The following is a 20,791-nucleotide window of genomic DNA, read 5'->3' as shown; positions in this document are numbered from 1 at the left end:
AATGCGAAAGAAGTCGTCAACCAGCACTTCAAAGAAATAAGAGCAGCCACAATCTATTCCAACAATCTGGTCACTCACAGATCTGACCTCAGAAGGCCATCATTCAACATAATGACACCACTTCCTCCTTCATTTATTTCCTAACCACAGCTAGATGGAAATTGGTAGTGTTAAAAATGATTCTGCAGCAGAGGCCGGACTTGTTATGAACTCTTTGAGCCATGGAATTGCCAGGTTTTATCAGATTGTGGATTCATTGATCGGTGGTCCTGAAAATCCAACTATGCTTTTTAAATATGCTGCTCAAGATCTCTTTAAAGAAAGAAAGACTTGCATTTCTATAGCGCCTTTCACGGCCACCAGATGTCCCAAAGCGCTTTACAGCCAATGAAGTACATTTTTGGAGTGTAGTCACTGTTGTAATGTAGGAAACGCGGCAGCCAATTTGTGCACAGCAAGCTCCCACAAACAGCAATGTGATAATGATCAGATAATCTGTTTTTAGTGATGTTGATTGAGGGATAAATATTGGCCCCAGGACACCGGGGATTAACTCCCCTGCTCTTCTTCAAAATAGTGGCCATAGGATCTTTTACATCCACCTGAGAGAGCCTCGATTTAACGTCTCATCCGAAAGACGGCACCTCCGACAGAGCAGCACTCCCTCGGCACGGCACTGGGGCGTGTTAGCCTGGATTTTGTGCTCAAGTCTCCAGAGTGGGACTTGAACACACAACCTTCTGACTCAGAGGCCAGGGTGCTACCCACTGAGCCACTGGCTGGCACACATTTTTATTATATATTCTATATTTTATATTTTATATTAGATAAATAATGTGCAAGCATAAGATTTTTAACAAGGTATTTCAATTCTCTGAAGTACAGGCTGAGGAGCTGGGAGGTGCTGAACTGAAACGCTACAGTGCACCCACTGGCGGGAGGGTATAGTTACAGGGTGGCGAGTGTATGCAGGCACATTTCCATTATAAATGTGGATGTAGGAATTTCTCATGGGGGAAAAAAAGATTTTCTTAACAGGAAATGCAGCAGATATAAGACTTTCAACATGATAAAAATATTGGGGCCAGGAATTCAATGAATAATAATGCAGCTGACTGGACCCGTTGGCCGACATCATCTGCAGTACAGTACGTTAAATATATAAATAATGTGAGGGCAGGATTTGCAAAATATTGGAGTTGCCTTGGCTGGAACTAATTTAGAATGCAGCAGGGGGACACAGTTAGGGACACTCTACAGCGCCAGACAAGCACTAGGAGGCCTGCAAAGTAAATCATGGTATGAATATAAGTTTAAAAGCATTTCTAGGCATTTGAAGTATTTCCAAGCATTAGAAAATGTGACACGAGAATTATGTGTGTCAATAGGAAGTGCGTGCAGTTGCAAAACTTCTAATATATTATAGATACAGTCTAATGGTAATTTGATATCACTTTGCACTAAAACATTGAGCTATCTAATTTTTTGTGAATGCTCTAAAATGTAAATTCAATTACAAAAATATGGTTTTTAAGACAGAAATCAATTTACACCATGTCAACATTTAAGAATAGGTTAGATAGATAGATAGTTGGAGGAAAGGGGAATAAACAGATACAAGACCAGAAAGTTAAATGGGCCAGCAGCATAAATACTGTGGCAACAAGAGCAGGTCAGAGGCTAGGTATTCTGCGGCGAGTGTCTCACCTCCTGACTCCCCAAAGCCTTTCCACCATCTACAAAGCACGAATAAGGAGTGTGATGGAATACTCTTCACTTGCCTGGATGAGTGCAGCTCCAACAACACTCAAGAAGCTCGACACCATCCAGGACAAAGCAGCCCGCTTGATTGGCACCCCATCCACCACCTTAAACATTCACTCCCTCCACGCACCGAGGCTGCAGTGTGTACCATCTACAAGATGCACTGCAACAACTTGCCAAGGCTCCTTCGGCAGCACCTCCCAAACCCGCGACCTCTACCACCTAGAAGGACAAGGGCAGCAGGCGCATGGGAACACCACCACCTCCAAGTTCCCCTCCAAGTCACACACCATCCTGACTTGGAAGTATATCGCCGATCCTTCATCGTCGCTGGGTCAAAATCCTGGAACTCCCTCCCTAACAGCACTGTGGGAGCACCTTCACCACACGGACTGCAGCGGTTCAAGAAGGCGGCTCACCACCACCTTCTCAAGGGCAACTAGGGATGGGCAATAAATGCTGGCCTGGCCAGTGATGCCCACATCCCAGGAACAAATTTTAAAAAACAGAGCAGGCACGAATGGCCTGTTGCCATGTTGTAATTTCTACGTAGTTCTATATAATATTCACTTGCTTTTGTGTCTTATGATGCAGAAGTGTTAATCATTACATTTACTACATCTTTCAATGAATTCTCACTTAGCAAAACAGGCATCAAAACTGATAAAGCTGATCCTACCCCCAGCTGTCCCCTACAATTTTTGGTCCCAACTCCATGAAGTCTTCTCACTCAGACATAACCATAGATCCTCCATATATTCACCGGGTTCACTGGTTTCTTTACTATCTCAGTGTCCTTTTGTTTCACTGTGCTATTTGCAACTACACACACAGGCTTAACACATGGAGCATTAGAAAACTAGTTTAATTGCTTGCACTCAGTTACTATAAGTCAATTAATTTAGTTATTACATAGCAAATCCCAGAATGCGGTGAGCTCCATTCTATACATTATACAATTATACCAATATTGTTATGTACAATAGTTACAATGAGTTGTGAGGAGGATGCAAAGAGGCTTCAAGACGATTTAGACAAGTTGAGTGAGTGGGCAAATACATGGCAGATGCAGTATAACGTGGATAAATATGAAATTATCCACTTCGGTAGGAAAAACAGAAAGGTAGAGTATTATTTAAAAGGTGATAGATTGGGAAATGCTGATGTACAAAGGGACCTGGGTGTCCTTGCACACCAGTCACTGAAAGCAAACATGCAGGTGCAGCAAGCAGTTAGGAAGGCAAATGGTATGTTGGCCTTCATTGCAAGAGGATTTGAGTACAGGAGCAAGGATGTCTTACTACAGTTATACAGGGCCTTGGTGAGACCACACCTGGAGTACTGTGTGCAGTTTTGGTCTCCTTACCTAAGAAAGGATATACTTGCCATAGAGGGAGTGCAGCAAAGGTTCACCAGACTGATTCCTGGGATGGCAGGATTGTCGTATGAGGAGAGATTGGGTCGGCTAGGCCTGTATTCACTAGAGTTTAGAAGAATGAGAGGGGATCTCATTGAAACGTATAAAATTCTGACAGGGCTAGACAGACTGGATGCAGGGAGGATGTTTCCCCTGGCTGGGTGGTCTAGAACGAGGGGCACAGTCTCAGGATACGGGGTAGGACATTTAGGACTGAGATGAGGAGAAATTTCTTCACTCAGAGGTTGGTGAACCTGTGGAATTCTCTACAACAGAAGGCTGTGGAGGCCAAGTCACTGAATATATTTCAGAAGGAGATAGATAGATTTCTAGACACAAAAGGCATCAAGGGGTATGGGGAGAGAGTGGAATATGGTATTGAGGTAGAGGATCGGCCATGATCATATTGAATGACGGAGCAGGCTCGAAGGGCCGAGTGGCCGACTCCTGCTCCTATTTTTCTATGTTCTATGTGTTAAGTCTGTGTGTTATAGTGAGAATTACTACACAGACCACAAGAGTAAATTCAACTGGTTGGAGGTCGGACTATACTGAATACAATATTATTACACTGTGCTTATATACCGGTGTGGTCACCACCGGTATTACGTATACAGCAGCCAAAGAAAGTAGTACCTTTCTTAAGGTGGACCAGGCTTAAGTTCTCTTAAGGTGGAACAGGTTACATACACCACAATCCTCCCTTTTTAGCTTAACAGTCATATCCCCAAATAAACATAACATATATACATATATAACTTCAGGTATAACAGTTCAAAGGTTCAGTCTCTCAGGAGGCTTTCTGATTCGGCTTGGATAACGCCTTTCAGTGGTCTCTGATTCTTGTTGTTGAGGTGCCTCCTCTAGTTGGTTGCCAATGTATTGGGTGTCATCATCATCAAATACATTCTCGGCCGAGGCAGATGCTTCAGGTTCATGAACGTCTTCCACAGCTGTCTCTGTCACAACCATGGGTTCGACCCTTGCTCTCGACTCTACCAGTTGATCCGCATGACGCCTTATCACATTATGACCAATATCTACGGTGTACATCAGAGGTCCTTGTCTGGCCCGGATTGTTCCGGACTGCCATTTTTCGTTTCCATAGCCCCTTGCCATCACTGGTTGTCCTACGTCGAAAGTTCGAGTGGTCTTGCTGTTAATATGCCGAAACTGTTTGTTTTCCACTTCCCTCCGCACATTTGGTTTTAACAAGTCCAACTTGGACCGCAACCTCCTGTTATAAAACATCATAGCAGGACTTTGGTTAGTCACGGCATGATCGGCGTTTCTATATGACATCAGGAGCTTATCGACCTTGTGTTGCAGCGGAATCTGATCATCATTCATGGCCTTAATAGCCTTTTTGAATGTCTGGACAAATCTTTCAGCCAACCAGTTTGTCGCCGGATGATATGGGGCAGAGGTATAATGTTTAACTCCATTCTTCTTTAAGAATTGTTGGAATTCTTCCGATACAAACTGTGGTCCGTTGTCCGAACATATCTGTTCTGGCAATCCGTTCCTTGCGAATATTGTTCTTAACACCGCAATTGTCTTTTCTGAAGTAGTGGTATTCATCTTGATGACTTCTGGCCATTTGGAATGTGCGTCCACCGCGATTAGGAACATGGAGTCCATGAATGGACCAGCAAAGTCAATGTGTACGCGTTGCCATGGGGCTGAAGGCCATTCCCATGGGTGTAGCGGTGCTATCGGAGGTGCATTTTGCACTTTGACACCCAGCGCAGCTTTTTGTTAACTCCTCAATCTGTTGGTCAATACCCGGCCACCATACGTAAGCCCTAGCAAGACTTTTCATTTTAACTCCCCCCAGATGACCTTCATGTAGTTCTTTTAAAACTCTTTCCCTTAACTTGGGAGGAATAATCACTCTTGTCCCATACATCAAAGTACCATGGCAGATGGACAGCTGGTCTCGCCTTGCCGAGAATGCCGGTAACAGAGGATCACCCCGTGTTGGCCATCCTTTCACTGTCGCCTCGTAGACTCTGGACAGTGTCGGGTCGTTCCTGGTTTCTCTTTCAATACTTGCGTTGGTGACAGGTAAACACTCGATAATGGTCGAATGAAATAACTCAACAGGGTCAACTTCCGTCGTGTCTTCATCTTCAGGTAGTGGCAGGTGCGACAGGCCATCAGCATTGCCATGCTGTTTCGTACCTTTGAATTCTATCTGATATTGATGTGCCCCTAAGAAAAGAGACCATCTCTGGAGACGCTGTGCTGTCATCACCGAAACACCCTTCTTAGGGTTAAAAATGGACACCAACGGTTGATGGTCCGTCAGAAGTGTGAATTTTTGGCCCTGTAGGTAATGATTAAACTTCTTCACTCCCCATACAAGGCTAAGGGCCTCCCTATCGATCTGCACATAGTTGCGCTCAGCGGAGGTCAATGATCTGGGTGCAAACGCGACTGGCCTTTCCGTGCCATTTGGCAATTTATGTGAGAGTACTGCCCCAATACCATATGGAGAAGCATCACAAGCCAACCGAATAGGCAGTGTCGGGTTGAAGTGAGCCAACACTTCCTGAGGTGATCAATTCTTTGCTTTTGCGAAATGCCTTCTTACAGTTTTCGCCCCAGTCCCATGGTACCCCTTTCTGTAAAAGAGCGTTCAACGGATGCAGCACCGTGGATAGATTTGGCAGAAATTTATGGTAATAGTTAATTAATCCTAGAAACGACCTCAACTGAGAGACATTCTCCGGAGCGGGAGCCTTTACAACTGCCGCTATCTTGTCAGGAGACTTATGAAGCCCCTCCCGGTCAATGACATGACCACAGTACGAGATCCGCTTCTGGAAGAACTCACATTTCTGCCGATTTACTCTAAGTCCATACTTTTTCAGTCTGTTGAGCACCAGTTCCAAGTTAGCGAGATGCTGTTCATCACCATCACCTGTGATCAGAATGTCGTCCAGGTAACATTGTGTGCCTGGAATTCCCTGTAATACCTGCTCCATGGCCCTCTGCCAAATTGCTGGAGCCGATGCCACACCAAAAACCAGCCGATTGTACCGGTACAACCCTCGATGCGTGTTGATCGTGAGGTATTGGCGTGACTCTTCTTCAACCTCCATCTGCAAGTACGCCTGCGCCAGGTCTATCTTGGTGAAGTGTTTCCCGCCAGACAGTGAAGCGAAAATATCCTCAATCCGTGGAAGCGGGTACTGCACCGTGTGAAGCACCGGATTAACGGTGATCTTGAAATCTCCACAGATGCGAACCTTCCCTGGATCTCCTGGCTTATTGTTCGCAGGCCGTTTCATAACGGGAACAATGGGCGTAGCCCACTCACTCCAATCTACTTTAGACAGTACCCCTGAACGTTCTAGTGCTTCCAGCTCCGCTTCAACCGCAGGTCGTATTGCATAGGGTACCGGTCTGGCTTTAAAAAATTTTGGTTGTGCATGTTCATCAATCTTGATGTTTGCCGTAATCCCTCTCAGTGTTCCCAGTCCCGGCTGGAACACCTCTTTAGCCTCATCCAATATTCTGGACAATTGTTTAGGTTTGACAGCTGTTTCCCCGGAATCTACCGTTAGTGCTTTCAAGGAGTGCCAGTCCATATTCATTTTCCTAATCCACTCCCGTCCTAGTAGTGGTGGACCTCCTTCAGGTAGCACATATAAGTCCATTACTTGGCTTCCTTCGCCCTTGTGGACCACTTCTACCTCTATTTTTCTGATGGGGTACACTCTTTGCCCAGTGTACGTTTTCAATATAATCTCCGTATCCTGTAAGGGAATATGTTGGAATAACCTTCTGTAATCTTTCTTATTCATGACCGTCAATGCCGATCCAGTGTCCAATTCCATTTTTACTTGGACTCCTGCTATCTTAAGAGTGACCCAAATTGTCTGGAGGTCTGTATCCTTACCAACGTTGTGTATTCTTAAGCTATCCAGTTCATTACTGCTAGCGTCTGAATCTGACTTCTGTTCGGTCAAACTGTTCTTTGTCACCTTGTGTACCTTTGCATATTTTCCTTGCGGTGACTTTTTATTGCTGGTCTTCTTTCCTGACCGGCATACTTTAGCTATGTGGCCAAGCCTGCCACACGTTCTGCATTCTTGGTTTTTAAACCAACACTGGTTCTGATCGTGCGTTGTCTTTCCACAACGATAACATTTGACAGAACTCAAACCCAATTTGTTTGTACCGAGTTCCGATGGCCGTAGCTGCATTACTGCCGTGCCTCTCGCTGCGGCCTCATGTGCTGCTGCCATAGTGACCGCCTTCTCGAGAGACAGATCATTCTCCTCGAGCAGTCGCCTTTGTGTATCCTGTTTAAATAAACCACACACAAATCTATCTCGAAGTGCCTCTGTCAGTCCCGTTCCAAACTGACAATATTTTGCTAGCTTACGTAATTCCATCAAATATTCAGCATTGCTTTCATTTTGCAGCTGTCTTCTATCGTAAAATTTAAATCGTTCCGCTAGCATCAGCGGCGTGGGGCTAAGATGATTTTTTAGGACAGTAACAATCTGTTCGAACGTCTTATCCGCCGGTTCATCTGGTGATAACAGGTGTTTCAATTGCCCGTATGTCTTCGCACCCATTAAGTTTAGTAATGTTAGTGCTTTATCTGCCTCAGGAATTTTATTTGCCTTACAATAGTTTTGTATGCGTTCTACATACATAGCCCAGTCTTCTATATCACTGTCGAAGGCATTAATGTTCCCATGTTTAGGCATCGTAGCAATTTATCGTATTTTTAATGTTATCTAAGATGGCGGCTTCCCGCTCTTGCCGTCGTCCTCCGCCCACAAAATGGCGGTTTTCCCGCGCTTGGCGGTCTTCACCCGTCCCCCGACGCCGTCTCCGCTTCACCGCGGCTCTCGCGCCTTCAGTTTCCCCAGACGCTGCGCCTTTAGCCCGAATGCGGCCCTTATCTCCGGTCGCGATCGATGTCCCGCGCTGCGCCTCTCGCTCGAAAGCGGCCCGGCCCTTATCTCTGGTCGCGATCGACCTCACCGCCCTTATTCCTCCATCTTCCCAGCCCCGTCTGTACAGTCAACGCGGTTGACTTTCTGTCGCATCGCTGCCCGGCTTACCCACCACGAGGTAGTAGAAGAAGCTGACAGTCGCTGATGGAGGCTTCGAGGTCAGGATGTCTTCTGCACTCCGGTTGCTCGATGCCTGCCGCTCGACGTGTCTTCCCGTAGGTGATGAGGGTGGAAACCTCTCTTCGACGTCCTGTCTGTGGACGAAGTCGCCGTGGAAATTACTGCAGCAGGGTAAGAATCGGACTTGTCGCCACTGTTAAGTCTGTGTGTTATAGTGAAAATTACTACACAGACCACAAGAGTAAATTCAACAGGTCTTTACTGGTTGGAGGTCGGACTATACTGAATACAATATTATTACACTGTGCTTATATACCGGTGTGGTCACCACCGGTATTACGTATACAGCAGCCAAAGAAAGTAGTACCTTTCTTAAGGTGGACCAGGCTTAAGTTCTCTTAAGGTGGAACAGGTTACATACGCCACACTATGTTTCTGCAAGAGTTATTTTCATTAAAACACTTTCCTCTTGTTACATTAAGTGATTACAAACGTGATCTGGCTTCACAGCCCTTGTGTATTTTGGACTACTATAATGCTACAAAATTATGTTTTTTCTGTCAAGTGCTGTTTCTATTATATAAACAGAAAATGCTGAAAGTACTCAGCAGGTCAGGCGGTACCTGCAGAGAAAGAAAGAAAAAATTGCATTTATATAGCGCCTTTCACGACCACCGGACGTCCCAAAGCGCTTTACAGCCAATGAAGTACTTTTTGAAGTGTAGTCACTGTTGTAATGTGGGAAACGCGGCAGCCAATTTGCACACAGCAAGCTCCCACAAACAGCAATGTGATAATGACCAGATAATCTGCTTTTTGGTGATGTTGATTGAGGGATAAATATTGGCCCAGGACACCGGGGAGAACTCCCCCTCTGCTCTTCTTCGAAATAGTGCCATGGGATCTTTTACGTCCACCTGAGAGAGCAGACGGGGCCTCGGTTTTAACGTCTCATCTGAAAGACGGCAGCACCTCCGACAACGCAGCACTCCCTCAGAGACTCCAGCATGTGTCAGCTGTGGCTCAGTGGATAGCACACTTGTCCTTCTGAGTCAGAAGTTTGTGTGTTGATATTCCCACTCCAGGCACTATTTCGTAAGACGAGCCGGGGAGTTATCCCCTGTGTCCTGGACAATATTTATCCCTCAATCAACATCGCTAAAAGAGAGTATCTGATCATTATCCCATTGCTGTTTGTGGGAGCTTGCTGTGTGCAAATTGGCTGCCGTGTTTCTCACATTACAACAGTGACTACACTTCATTGGCTATATATAAAGCGCTTTGAGACATCCGGTGGTTGTGAAAGGCGCTGTATAAATTTAATTTTCTTTTCAGATTTCCAGCCTTTTTGCATTGCTGTTAAGATTGCAATGCCTTGCCTCGCTTTATATGGGAAGGGATTCTGTGAGCCTTTTACAGAGCATGTGAAATTCAGTAGCACAAACACTGCAACTTGCAAGTGCAGTTTGCTGCTGCATCATGCTGTGTCTGGGAATGTGCAGGGAGGGAGGGGGCGGGGCTGCTCCAGAAAGCAACATAGTCACGTGACACGATGTGGCAACCTGCAGTAGGCGGAGGGACACAATCACCCATCCAGGCAAAACACTGAACAGCACACACACACAACAAAAAATACAACTAATGCAGAAAAAAAAATCGCCCACGACCAGAATACCTAAAATCACCCCGCGGAGAGCAACAATATCCCACTTTTACCCTAATGCATTATTCAATGAAGGGGGGGACTATATAGCGCCGGCGGATGAAGCAGATCCTTGGGTAGGTAGTGAGGAGGGAGGGGGCGGAGCCAAGCCAGCCGGCGCGCGCAGGGGGCGAGGGGGAACACCACGTGACGCAAAGGCCCAGCTGGAAAACCTGGGCCCGCCTCCGGCAGGCGCCGATTGGTGAGCGCTGGGTGACGAGGGCGGGGCCGGACCGGGCTAGCCCGTGCGTCGATTGGACGCGCGGCGCTGTCAGTCAATGTAAGTGACGGGCGATCGAAGAGAAAAAGAGGGCTGGCTCACACTTGCGCACATCGCTCAGTCCGCCTCAGCGCAAGAGGGGGGGGGCGAAAAAAATTCCCCATTTTCTTGACTTTATTATTTCGTCTTCTCGCTATCGGTGTGTGTTTCCATACTGACTGGCAAAAAAAAAAGCTCTCTCCAAGATGGCACAGATACTCCCCATACGCTTCCAGGAGCACCTGCAGGTAAGAAGAAAAATAAAATAAATCTAGCTGTAAAGGGAGTGGGAAAGGTTTATTAATTTAAAATAAAGCGACTGAGGGGGAGGGAGGGGAAGGAATAATGAGCCGGACCCGGTTGTTAAGCAACCGAGGCCTAGTTGTGGTCCAAGCCCCGGGGTTGGGTTTTGAGGAGGGGGTTGGTGATTTGGGGGGGGGGAAGGAGCTTGCGGTTAATAATGTCAATCTCTTTCTGCTCCTTTTCGCACACAATTGATTTTTTAAAATCAGGATTTCCCCTCCTTACCCCAACCCCCCACCCCACCATGGGGGCTGCTCGACCGAGGGGGGCGGTGGCTTTTTTTGTGTGTTTGGTGGCAACGCCTCTTAACCGAGATGGGAAGCGTGTGGTTGCTATCCTGAGGGGTCAGGGGCGTGGAGTGCCCACCTCCTCTCCCCTCCCCACACTCGCTCACCGGGGGGCTGCGATTAGACCGAGTGAAGGGCAGCCCGTTATTGATGCCGAGGTGTTTTTTTAATTTAGGAAGCGGGTAGAATTGCTGGGGGGGGGGGGAAGGAAAGGAATAAATCTGCATCGCTTCTCTTCTCTCCACCACCCCAGGGAGCACTCTGGCTGGGTGGGGAGCTGCTGGTCAAGTCTGTCTGTCGTGTCTCGGTTTAGAGGGTTTTTTTTTTAAATGTACCTTTTTTTCTTAAATTGATTGTTGTACCCCCCCCCCCCTCCCACCCACCCACCTTGAGTGAATTAAACGAAATAAAAGCAACTTGAGTGGCCGATCCCATCCACAAAATATCACCATTCCCATATATTACAGACCAACTGCTCCATTGCAGCGGATATTGAAATGGAAACCGGCTCAAGTCGGTGCCATAAACTTGTTTACTTGGGTGGGGGATAATTGATGGATTTTAAAGTAAATCAAATCTGCTTTTGATCGATCGCCTTGCTCCTCATGCAGTATTATACAGTGTAAATATTAACCAGATTGGAAGTAGAAATCTGTTCAGTAGGTGCAATAAGCTTGTTTCGTATGGCGCAGATTTTTAAAAAAATCCCATTTCTAAAGTTTGTCAGTGACTTGATCCTGCCTAAAATCAACGGTTTCCACTTCATACTGCCGCATGCAGACTTTTTTTTTTAGGATTTTTTTTCCAGCCCGTGATTTGCCGTGCGATGTAGTAGTGTGGGGAACTTGGCTCTGTTTGCCGATTTGCATCTTCATTAGTGATGGATCCCCTCTTCCAATTGCGACATCGCAGCAAACTCTCGGTGAAGCCGCATCGTGCGGCGTTAGTGCCGAGATTGTATGAGGGCACTCGGCAAGGGCGATTGCAGTCAAGTTACTTCTACATTAAAATGGCTTTGTATACGGTTTAAATTCGGGCTTTGTCGTGGCAACCCCTCAAATCAGTTTGTAGCCTTTAAATCTCCAAGGGAGAGTCGCTGTATGCTGCCGCTGCTGTGCTCTCTCCTAAACCAGGGGTTGTAGTAATTCAATTCATTCTCTCTCTCTCTCTCTCTCTGTCGTAGTATCGTACTTGAGATGTTTTCTTTTACCCCGAACCCAGTTTACAATACTAGATATTGGGCGATCACTGGAGTTTGCCTAGTAGTGTTGGCTTTCCGACTTCCCTGTCCCTCTTCTCTTCCCACCCCCGCGCGTAGGACCATATTTGTCGCAGTGGTTATTGAGCGATGGCTTACAAGATATTCGAACTTTTAAATGATTTTGGTCAGAATCCATGGCTGTTCAATGAAGAATCAAATTGTAATTGCGCAGCTCGCAGTTGTGTACATAAAGTTGGTTGAGTTTTCCTTTTACACTTCAAGAACAATTTCAAACTGAAGTTTTTTTTTCAGTGCTGAAGAATGCATAAGCTATTTTGCCTTCCTCCTGTGCTCATTAGCAAATTCTCTTGTAGCTCATCTTCCCCATTTCTCACTGATGCCTTGTGACCTCAACTCAACTTTCAAATTGATAACCTTTTGCTACTACTGAGGGTTGTTATCTGCTAGCCCTTTTGCATAATCACCTGAGGGCTACCTCCAAGGTATATGGGGGCAAGAAGAGCTAAGTTCAGTACATCCATGCAACCAAGTAACATTGCATATTCTACCTTTTCAACTGGCACAAAACACATTATTGTACTGCTATAATCTGCACACGGTGCTTCTCTGGTACTGTGAATGCAGTGTCATGTATCTGGGCCAAGATTAGTCATTCTATCTTTGCGTTTGTGTTGCTTTTCAAATAGTAATTTTGCTTTTTTTAGTAAACAGTAATGGGTAAGCTTGGGTAGAATTGATGTATAATAGATTCTGCAAAAGCAACAATCTAATTGTGGGATTCTGGTTTTGGATAATAAGCAATGCTTAGTGGTTCAGATAGTTAGAAGACCAACCGTAGCCTTAATTACTACCAGCATCATACTAGACTGAAGATTACACACTGATGCAGTATGTCAACAATAGATGTTGTACTCGCTGTGTTTGTATTCTCCTCTTGGTAGTGTACCACTATTGGTAAAGCTTTCCTAAATTTGGATAATGCTGGCAATGTTAGATGTAGTAAATTAATGGATTGGAAATCTGAAGTGTCTACTAAATTGGAATATAAAATTCTTAATGCAGGTATCTGCACACTTGCCTATGCCTTGGGACTTTGTTTTTAATGCCTTTAATTCTGGGCAGCACCAGTCTGAGGGCTACCTCTTAAAAGGTATATGGGGGCAATAAGAGCAAAGTTCAGTACATCCACACAACCAAGTAACATTGCATATTCTACCTTTTTCAACTGGTGCAAAACATTGTAATGCTATAATCTGCATTAGCAAGTACCTCAGTGCAACCTTGAATTTGAAAGTGTTGATTTTTTTTGAAGAGTATGTGAAAATGGCAGTTTCAAAATGTAAGCAGACAGATTCTTTGCAACCTAGAATTATCTGCCATAGTCACTTATTGTGACTAGTGGTTTTTTTGATTAGCAATCATTTGTAATTGAGGCTCTGACTTGATTGATTTGTTGAGCAGAGACAACTTGTTGGCACTTGTGGAACTTTTTCTACCCAACTTGTGGGATCAGTTGAGTACCCCATTGAAGTGAATGGTATAAATGTGTTAAGAAAATTGGATGCTTTCTAGAGAAGATTGAAAGAGATTGAGAAGTTAGATAGATGGGGTTAACTTTTTTGAAGTGTTTTTGTGCTACTGGTCTTAAATTCTCATGGGTGCAAAACATTTTTCTTAAAACTGACCCTGTGCATCTTTTTTCCGCCTGTTGGCGATTGTCATTTAAGCATTTAACTTCATTGCTAGATACAATTCTAGTCAATTCTTGGTGTCTGCCCTGGCTCAGTTGGTAGCACTTGCCTTTTTCTGAGTTAGATTGTGGGTTCAAGTCTCTCTCTGGAGACTTGAGCACATAAAGCTAGGCTGAAACTTGAGTGCAGTACTAAGGGAGTGCTGCATTGTCAGAGGTGCTGTCTTTCAGATGAGACGTTAAACCGAGGCCCTGTTTGCGCTCTTGGGTGGATGTAAAAGATCCCATGGCACAAACCGAAGAGCAGGAGAGTTCTCCCTGGTGTCCTGGCCAATATTTATCCCTCAACTAACATCATTAAAAAGCAGATTATCTGGTCATTATCACATTGCTGTTTGTGGAAAAGGATCTGAACCGAGCCTGATCCTATCCTCTGCTGACATCTGTGTACCTTCAGCAGTGATGGTTACCCAGAGTAGGATCCCTAGCCATCTTTTTCTCTTCCCACCCAAGGGTGCTGAGGCCAGTTGTGCCCTGCCTTAGTCTTAACTGAGATCAACTGATGAAGCATTGAACCCAGGTCTCTTCTGGTCTCCACACTGGCCAAACTTGAGTCTGTGGAGGAGCCTGTTTGTTTTGTTTTTTTTGTACCATGAATATCTATTTTCAAGTTTTGGGCTGCTTGTCAGGGCAACATCTAATATGCATGTGATGGGCCTTTGGCGCTTAATTGATTTGGAAAATGTTGGCACCTCATTCTTTAAACTGCAGTTAACTTCATACTACTGCAGAAACAAATGCTTTGGATTAACAGCTGTAAGAGTATGAGGGGACCAAACTCTCTCTCGTAGCAGAAATACTATGGTTGCCTTTCAGATAGCCATTTAACAGCAAAAGCCGACAAAAGATTTGCCATGAGCAAGCACTTTGGCGTTGCAGTAGTAAGGTGGAATTTAAAAATAAAAAAAAACATTAATTCATGGGGTCAGTCACTGGCAAGGCCAGCATTTATTGCCCATCCCTAATTTCCCTCGAAGGTGGTGGTGAATTGCTGCAGTCCGTGTGGTGAAGGTACTCCAGGTACTCCCATAGTGCTGTTGGGGAGGGAGTTCCAGGATTTTGAGCCAGCGACGATGAAGGAACGATGATATATTGCCAAGTCAGGATGATGTGTGACTCGAGGGGAACTAGGAAGTGATGGTGTCTCAATGCTGCAGCATTGAGGTGTGAACTGGATTTGCACTCCTAATCCAATGTATGATTGGATTATTTTAGTTGTCACTGTGCAGTTGCCAAGTAGAGACTGGATATTTCCTGGGAGAAATGGAGAACCGCACTGAAGTCCTGCCCTTTCAACTTCCCATACCTGAGCAAGCTGTGATTCAAGGCTGGTGGAGTTTTAGGAGCATCTTAATGGTTGAACAGTGATTCCCATAAGATGGGCCTTTCCTACAATCTAGAAGTTGTACCTTTTTTTTTATATAGTGTGACTGTCTAGTATTCCATTACTGAAATCATGGATATTGCCACACATTTAGACTAAGACAACTACTTGTTTTATTTACAAATAGCAGTTTTTTTTAAAGCCATAGGAAATCTTGCTCTCCATTGCATCTGATTTGGAGTCCCTGTAAATTAATTAAGCAAAGTTGTTTGGTGAATACTGCCTGTTTCATCCTTTTTTATAGGCTATGGAGTGACTGACGGGAGGAGGGAAAGGGAGGGAGAAGATACTCTGCCTTTCCTTGTTGTCAGCTTTTGAACTGCATTTAAAATCCTTTCCTCTTAACCCCTTGGGTGCTGAAACTAACTCCTTGATGTACTTCAGACCTATAAATCCAGTTAATTTTAGAACCGTGAACAAAATAAAACTGCAAATATTTAGGCTCACGGGAGACCTGACCATTTTAAGTCTGCTGAACAAATAAACCTTTTTAGTAATGGAACAAACTAGTGCTTCAATCAGTGGCGTAATGCTGCTAATTAAATGAAATTGATCCTTTGATCAAGGGTGCAGACTGGTTATCTTGTAAATGAGACCAGGACATCGAACTCTGCTACAAGAGCACATGGAACATCACTGCTGCTGTCTAGGTGAGATCGATATCTTATCTCTAGTTAGATTCTTTTCAATCTGTGATCCTTTTGCTCTATGGATCAGATACTTGCCAAATAAATTAGGTGGACTGTAAATGCAGGTCTGTTAACTTACAAATAAAAAATTATTCTAGTTGGCTTTGTGACTGACATATATCTTGTTTGCTAAGGCCTTGGAGACTAATGAGTACAACTAATAATATGGCATTGGGCTTAACTGTCCAGGACATCAAGATGATTGCCACATCGCAAGCTCCTCTGCTGAAGTCATACTCTTTGTATAACTGATAATGGCCGACTCCTTCTGGAGAGTGTTCTCTCTAGAACTCTGCTAAAATGCTGATGGTTGGTGTCTGCCTTGATTAGATTGCAGAGACCAGTAGTTGCGGACACTCTGTTCCTCCAACTGTTCAGTGGGATACTTTGTGTGCCCATGATGTGAAGAGGATGCATGCACTCGCTCACTTATGATGTGTTGTGCTGCTCACCATGTTACTGGTATCCCTGGTACCTACTGTCAATGTGAAGTTGTTTAATGACCAATTAGTGACACTCCCTTTTTTGGTGGGGTGTTCTTGGTGTCACATTGTCTCCCAGCAGTTGTTATGGACTATTCTCAGAATTGGTAATGCAAAACTGAGCCAGGTACTGTAGTACTGCAGAAATGTCAATTGACCAACCATTCAGTCTAGTTGATGGGACCTGGAAGGGTACACCTGTCACTTTCTGGAGACTAGTGACACTGCTGCAGATAACCTTGACAACCACACAAAGGTGGTTGCAGCTTGGAATAGTGGGAAGCTTACTAGTGGTCTATGCTAGAAAACTGGTTTAGCCAATTAAACTGAAGTGATCCCCTCCCAAGAGGTCATCTTGTCAGCCTGTGCCTAATTTCTTTGGGCACGGTTTAGATCCGTGTTGCTCAGTAGAAATTGCTGACTAGCCACATGTGCCTCTGGTGGTTCCATTTTAGCCACATGTACTAGTGGAAACCACCTTGTGTGCACAGAATACAAGTTTCAGAATTTGCATACACTTATTTAACAAACATACACAATCAGATAACCAAGGAAGTAAAGCACTCGCACACTGCTTTTGGTCTGACTATTACTAACAAATGCACAAATTATAAAGTATACATGTGAGTATTGAGATCATGTGCCCAATGACTATTACTCTTTTTTTTTATTTACTAAAATACAATTGGCCACATCTGGCTTCCCAATTAACCACACATGGCTAGTGGCTAATGTATTGGCCGACACCAGTTTAGATGATATGGCCCACCAGGGTGAGCATGTACTCCATATCCAGCAAATTGGAAACCTACATCTGGGTTCACTGATTCTAGAGACTTGTATGAGGTGTTTGGTCACCCAGTAGTCAAAAATGCTTGGTCATGTATAATTTTGTAAAATTATAAATTTTGGGTGCTGTTGCCTGTGATTTTTATCTGATGGTCAGATTCATCACATGTGTGTGCCTGGTATCCTGTTTCATGGGTAATAAATTATTGGGTTAACAAGTATCTTGTACTTGTGTGCAATGTGGCTGGTGTAGTTCCTGTGAGTCAGATGAACTTGGGTCCGTCTTGCACCTTTGTCTAAACTGGCAGTGGTCCACAGGCTGAATCTGGCTGACGAGCTCTTTTTTTTATTAGGCCCAGAAAGATTCACCAACCAAGGCTGTGTGGAATTTAAATGCCTTGCTTCTGTTCAGCTTTTTAAACTTGTTGACCTTGGAGGGTTGGGAAAATTGTTCCCTGATTAGAGTAGGCCAATGTGAGAGCATCCTCCTTTTCTCGTGCTGGGAGCAGTATTTAACTGTCCTCCAGGCTTGAATTTTAGAAGTGAGGCTAAATCTTCAAACTTCCAAGTAGAATCATAAAGTTACAGCTCGGAAGGAGGCTGTTTTGGCCCATTGTGTCTGTGCCAGCCAACAAAGAGCTATCCAGCCTAATCCCACTTCCCAGCTCTTGGTCCGTAGCCCTGCAGGTTAGAGCATCCCAAGTGCACATCCGAGTACTTTTTAAATGTGGTTAGGGTTCCTGCCTCTACCACCCTTTCAGGCAGTGAGTTCCAGACACCACCACCCCCCCCCCCCCCCCCTCCCCAACAACCCTCTGAAGAAATTTCCCCTCAAATCCCCTCAACCTTCCCCCCCAATTACTTTAAATCAGTGCCCCCTGGTTTTTGACCCCTCTGCTAAGGGAAATAGGTCCTTTCTATCGACTTTATCTAGGCCCCTCCTAATTTTATACACCTCTAAGGTCTCCCCTCAGCCTCCTTTTCCAAGGAAAACAAACCCAGCCTATCCAGTCTTTCCTCGTAGCTAAGATTCTCTACACCCGGTAACATCCTTGTAAATCTCCTCTGTACACTCTAGTGCAATCACATCTTTCCTGTAATGTGGTGACCAGAACTGCACACAGTACTCTAGCTGAGGCCTAACTAGTGTTTTATACAGTTGAAGCATAACCTCCCCTGCTCTTGTATTCTGTGCCACGGCTAATAAAGGGAGGCATTCCGTACGCCGCCTTAACCACAGGCCAGGTAGATAGAAACAGATAGGAGTAGGCCATTCGGCCCTTTGAGCCTGCTCCGCCATTCAATGAGATCATTGCTGATCATCCAAATTCAGTACCCTGTCCCTGCCTTCTCCCCATATCCCTTGATCCCTTTAGCCTTAAGAAATATATCCAACTCTTTTTTTTGAATATATTTAATGAACCGCCCTCTGTGGCAGAGAATTCCACAGGTTCACCACTCGGTGAAGAAATTCCTCCTCATCTCTGTCCTAAATGGCTTACCCCTTCTCCTTAGACTATGACCCCTGGTTCTGGACTCCCTGGCCATCATAAAATCCTTCCTGCAGCTAGTCTGTCCAGGCCTGGCTGAATTTTATAGGTTTCGATGAGATCCCCTCTCAATCTTCTAAACTCCAGTGAGTATAAGCCCAATCGACACAACCTCTCCTCATACGTCATTCCTGCCATCCCAGGTATCAGCCTGGTGAATCTTCACTGCACTCCTTCCATAGCAAGAACATCCTTCCTCAGGTAAGGCGACCAAAACTGCACACAATACTCAAGGTGCGGTCTCACCAAGGCCCTGTACAACTGTAGCAAGACCTCCTTGTTCCTGTACTCGAACCCTCTTGCTACGAAGGCCAACATACCATTTGCCTTTTTAACCGCCTGCTGCACCTGCATGCTTACCTTCAGCGACTGGTGCACAAGGACACCAGGTCTCTTTGCACTTCCCCTTCTCCCAATCTATTGCTGTTCAAATAATCTGCCTTCCTGTTTTTGCCACCAAAGTGGATAACCTCACATTTATCCACATTATAGTGCATTGGGCAGAAACATGGCAAATCACCCAATCTGTCCAAATCGTACTGGCGTTTCACGACATCCTCCTCACAGCTTACCCTCCCACCCAGCTTTGTCATCTGCAAATTTGGAGATATTACATCCAATTCCCTCGTCCAGATCGTTAATATATATTGTGAACAGCTGGGGTCCTAGGACCGATCCTTATGGTACCCCACTAGTCACTGCCTGCCACTTGGAAAAAGACCTGTTTATTCCAACTCTTTGCTTTCTATCTGCCAACCAGTTCTCTATCCAAGTCAATACCTTGCCCCCAATCCCATGTGCCTTAACTTTACACGCTAATCTCTTATGTGGGACCTTATCAAAAGCCTTCTGAAAGTCCAAATACACCACATCCACTGGTTCTCCCTTATCTATTTTACCAGTTACATCCTCAAAAAAAATAAGGTGGTTCTCTAAGTGGCAGTGGACATGAAGACGCAGGCAGTGATGAAGGTTGCAAGAGGCCAGAACAAGCTGGTTAGAGGTATAGGCAGCCAACCATTTTTTGCAAGGAAGTTGCCATTTTTTTTGTGAGGAGATGCTTTGAAAGTGTTAGGGTGGGGAGAGGTGGGTTTGTATTTATGTACTAGCTGGAGTGCCTGGCGGTGCCCAGGGTTTTTTGAGGGCATGTTATGAAAAAAGTAGAAATTAATTTTTATCCATGACTCTGTCCGTCTGGGGGAAGGAGGGGGGGTGGGGGAGAAATTCCTGAATCAATACTAATGAATCAACAATTTCCTCACCTCATGACCCTTTTTTTAGCTTCAGGCCCAGCCGGTCTTTAATGGCCGCCGCCAGCTCCTGCTCCCGCACTAACGGCAGTTTGAAGGATTAGGCCCTGCCCACAAACACCATGAAATGCCCCTGTAGGATTGGTCAACCATCATCACTCAATGCTAATGAGCAGTAGGATTGGTTAACTGCTAATGAGCAGATTTTGTCCTCTTTTGAACGTTTTTTGTATACTGTCTGAACAATTTTTGTCTGACCAAAAAGTAAATACACCTATGACACTCCCCTAATCATAAGCTTTCTTTTGATATAACATATGTGTAGGTACGCTGTAACTTTTGAGTGATGCCCAGACAGACACACCACAATCTAGATAGATAGATAAGGCTGCTAATTGTTGCACCTGGCTCAGTACAGGTTTTGATCCAAGATTGTGGTTTGCGGTATAGATAAGCTGATTAACTTGCCACAACTTTAAGCAGGTGAGTAAACTCAATTTGGAGTATGTTCAACAAAATCTGTAATCTAAATTTATTTGATTTTTATAAAGATTTGCTCCTTTGCCAGCACTCCAAAGCACATTCCATCTAATTAAATATTTTTGAAGTGTAAGTGTAGTCACTGTTGTAATGTAGGAAACACTGCAGCCAATTTGTGCACAGCAAGCTCCCATAAACAGCAATGTGAAAATGACCAGAATCTCTTGTAATGTTGGTTGAGGGATAAATATTGGCCAGGACACTGGGGATGACTCCCCTGCTCCCCTTTGAAATAGTTCCGTGGGATCTTTTGCGTCCACCTGAGAGCAGACGGGGCCTCGCTTTAACGTCTCTTCTGAAAGAC

At 44.8% G+C, this 20,791-nt stretch overlaps 2 protein-coding genes across 4 annotated transcripts in view; one reads left to right on the top strand and one right to left on the bottom strand.

Moving 5' to 3' along the window:
• The window catches only part of txnrd2.2 (thioredoxin reductase 2, tandem duplicate 2), a 393,467-nt gene that overhangs the window by 207,731 nt on the left and 164,945 nt on the right, over positions 1–20,791 (bottom strand). The window lies entirely within an intron of this gene.
• cltcl1 (clathrin, heavy chain-like 1) overlaps positions 10,311–20,791 on the top strand; it is a 77,851-nt gene continuing 67,370 nt past the window's right edge. For all 3 annotated transcript variants that reach the window (XM_086011986.1, XM_086011984.1, XM_086011987.1), the window contains exon 1: positions 10,311–10,489. In XM_086011986.1, coding sequence (XP_085868112.1) covers positions 10,448–10,489 — 42 coding nt within the window. In that variant the 5' untranslated portion in view covers positions 10,311–10,447. The remainder of the gene's footprint in view (positions 10,490–20,791) is intronic.

This window comes from Somniosus microcephalus, chromosome 19 (genome assembly GCF_052327205.1).
Source record: "Somniosus microcephalus isolate GS21.2 chromosome 19, FLI_Smic_1.0, whole genome shotgun sequence".
NCBI lineage: Eukaryota > Metazoa > Chordata > Chondrichthyes > Squaliformes > Somniosidae > Somniosus > Somniosus microcephalus.
The sequence above is the reverse complement of the archived record's forward strand: the minus strand, read 5'-3'. Positions and strand labels throughout refer to the sequence as shown.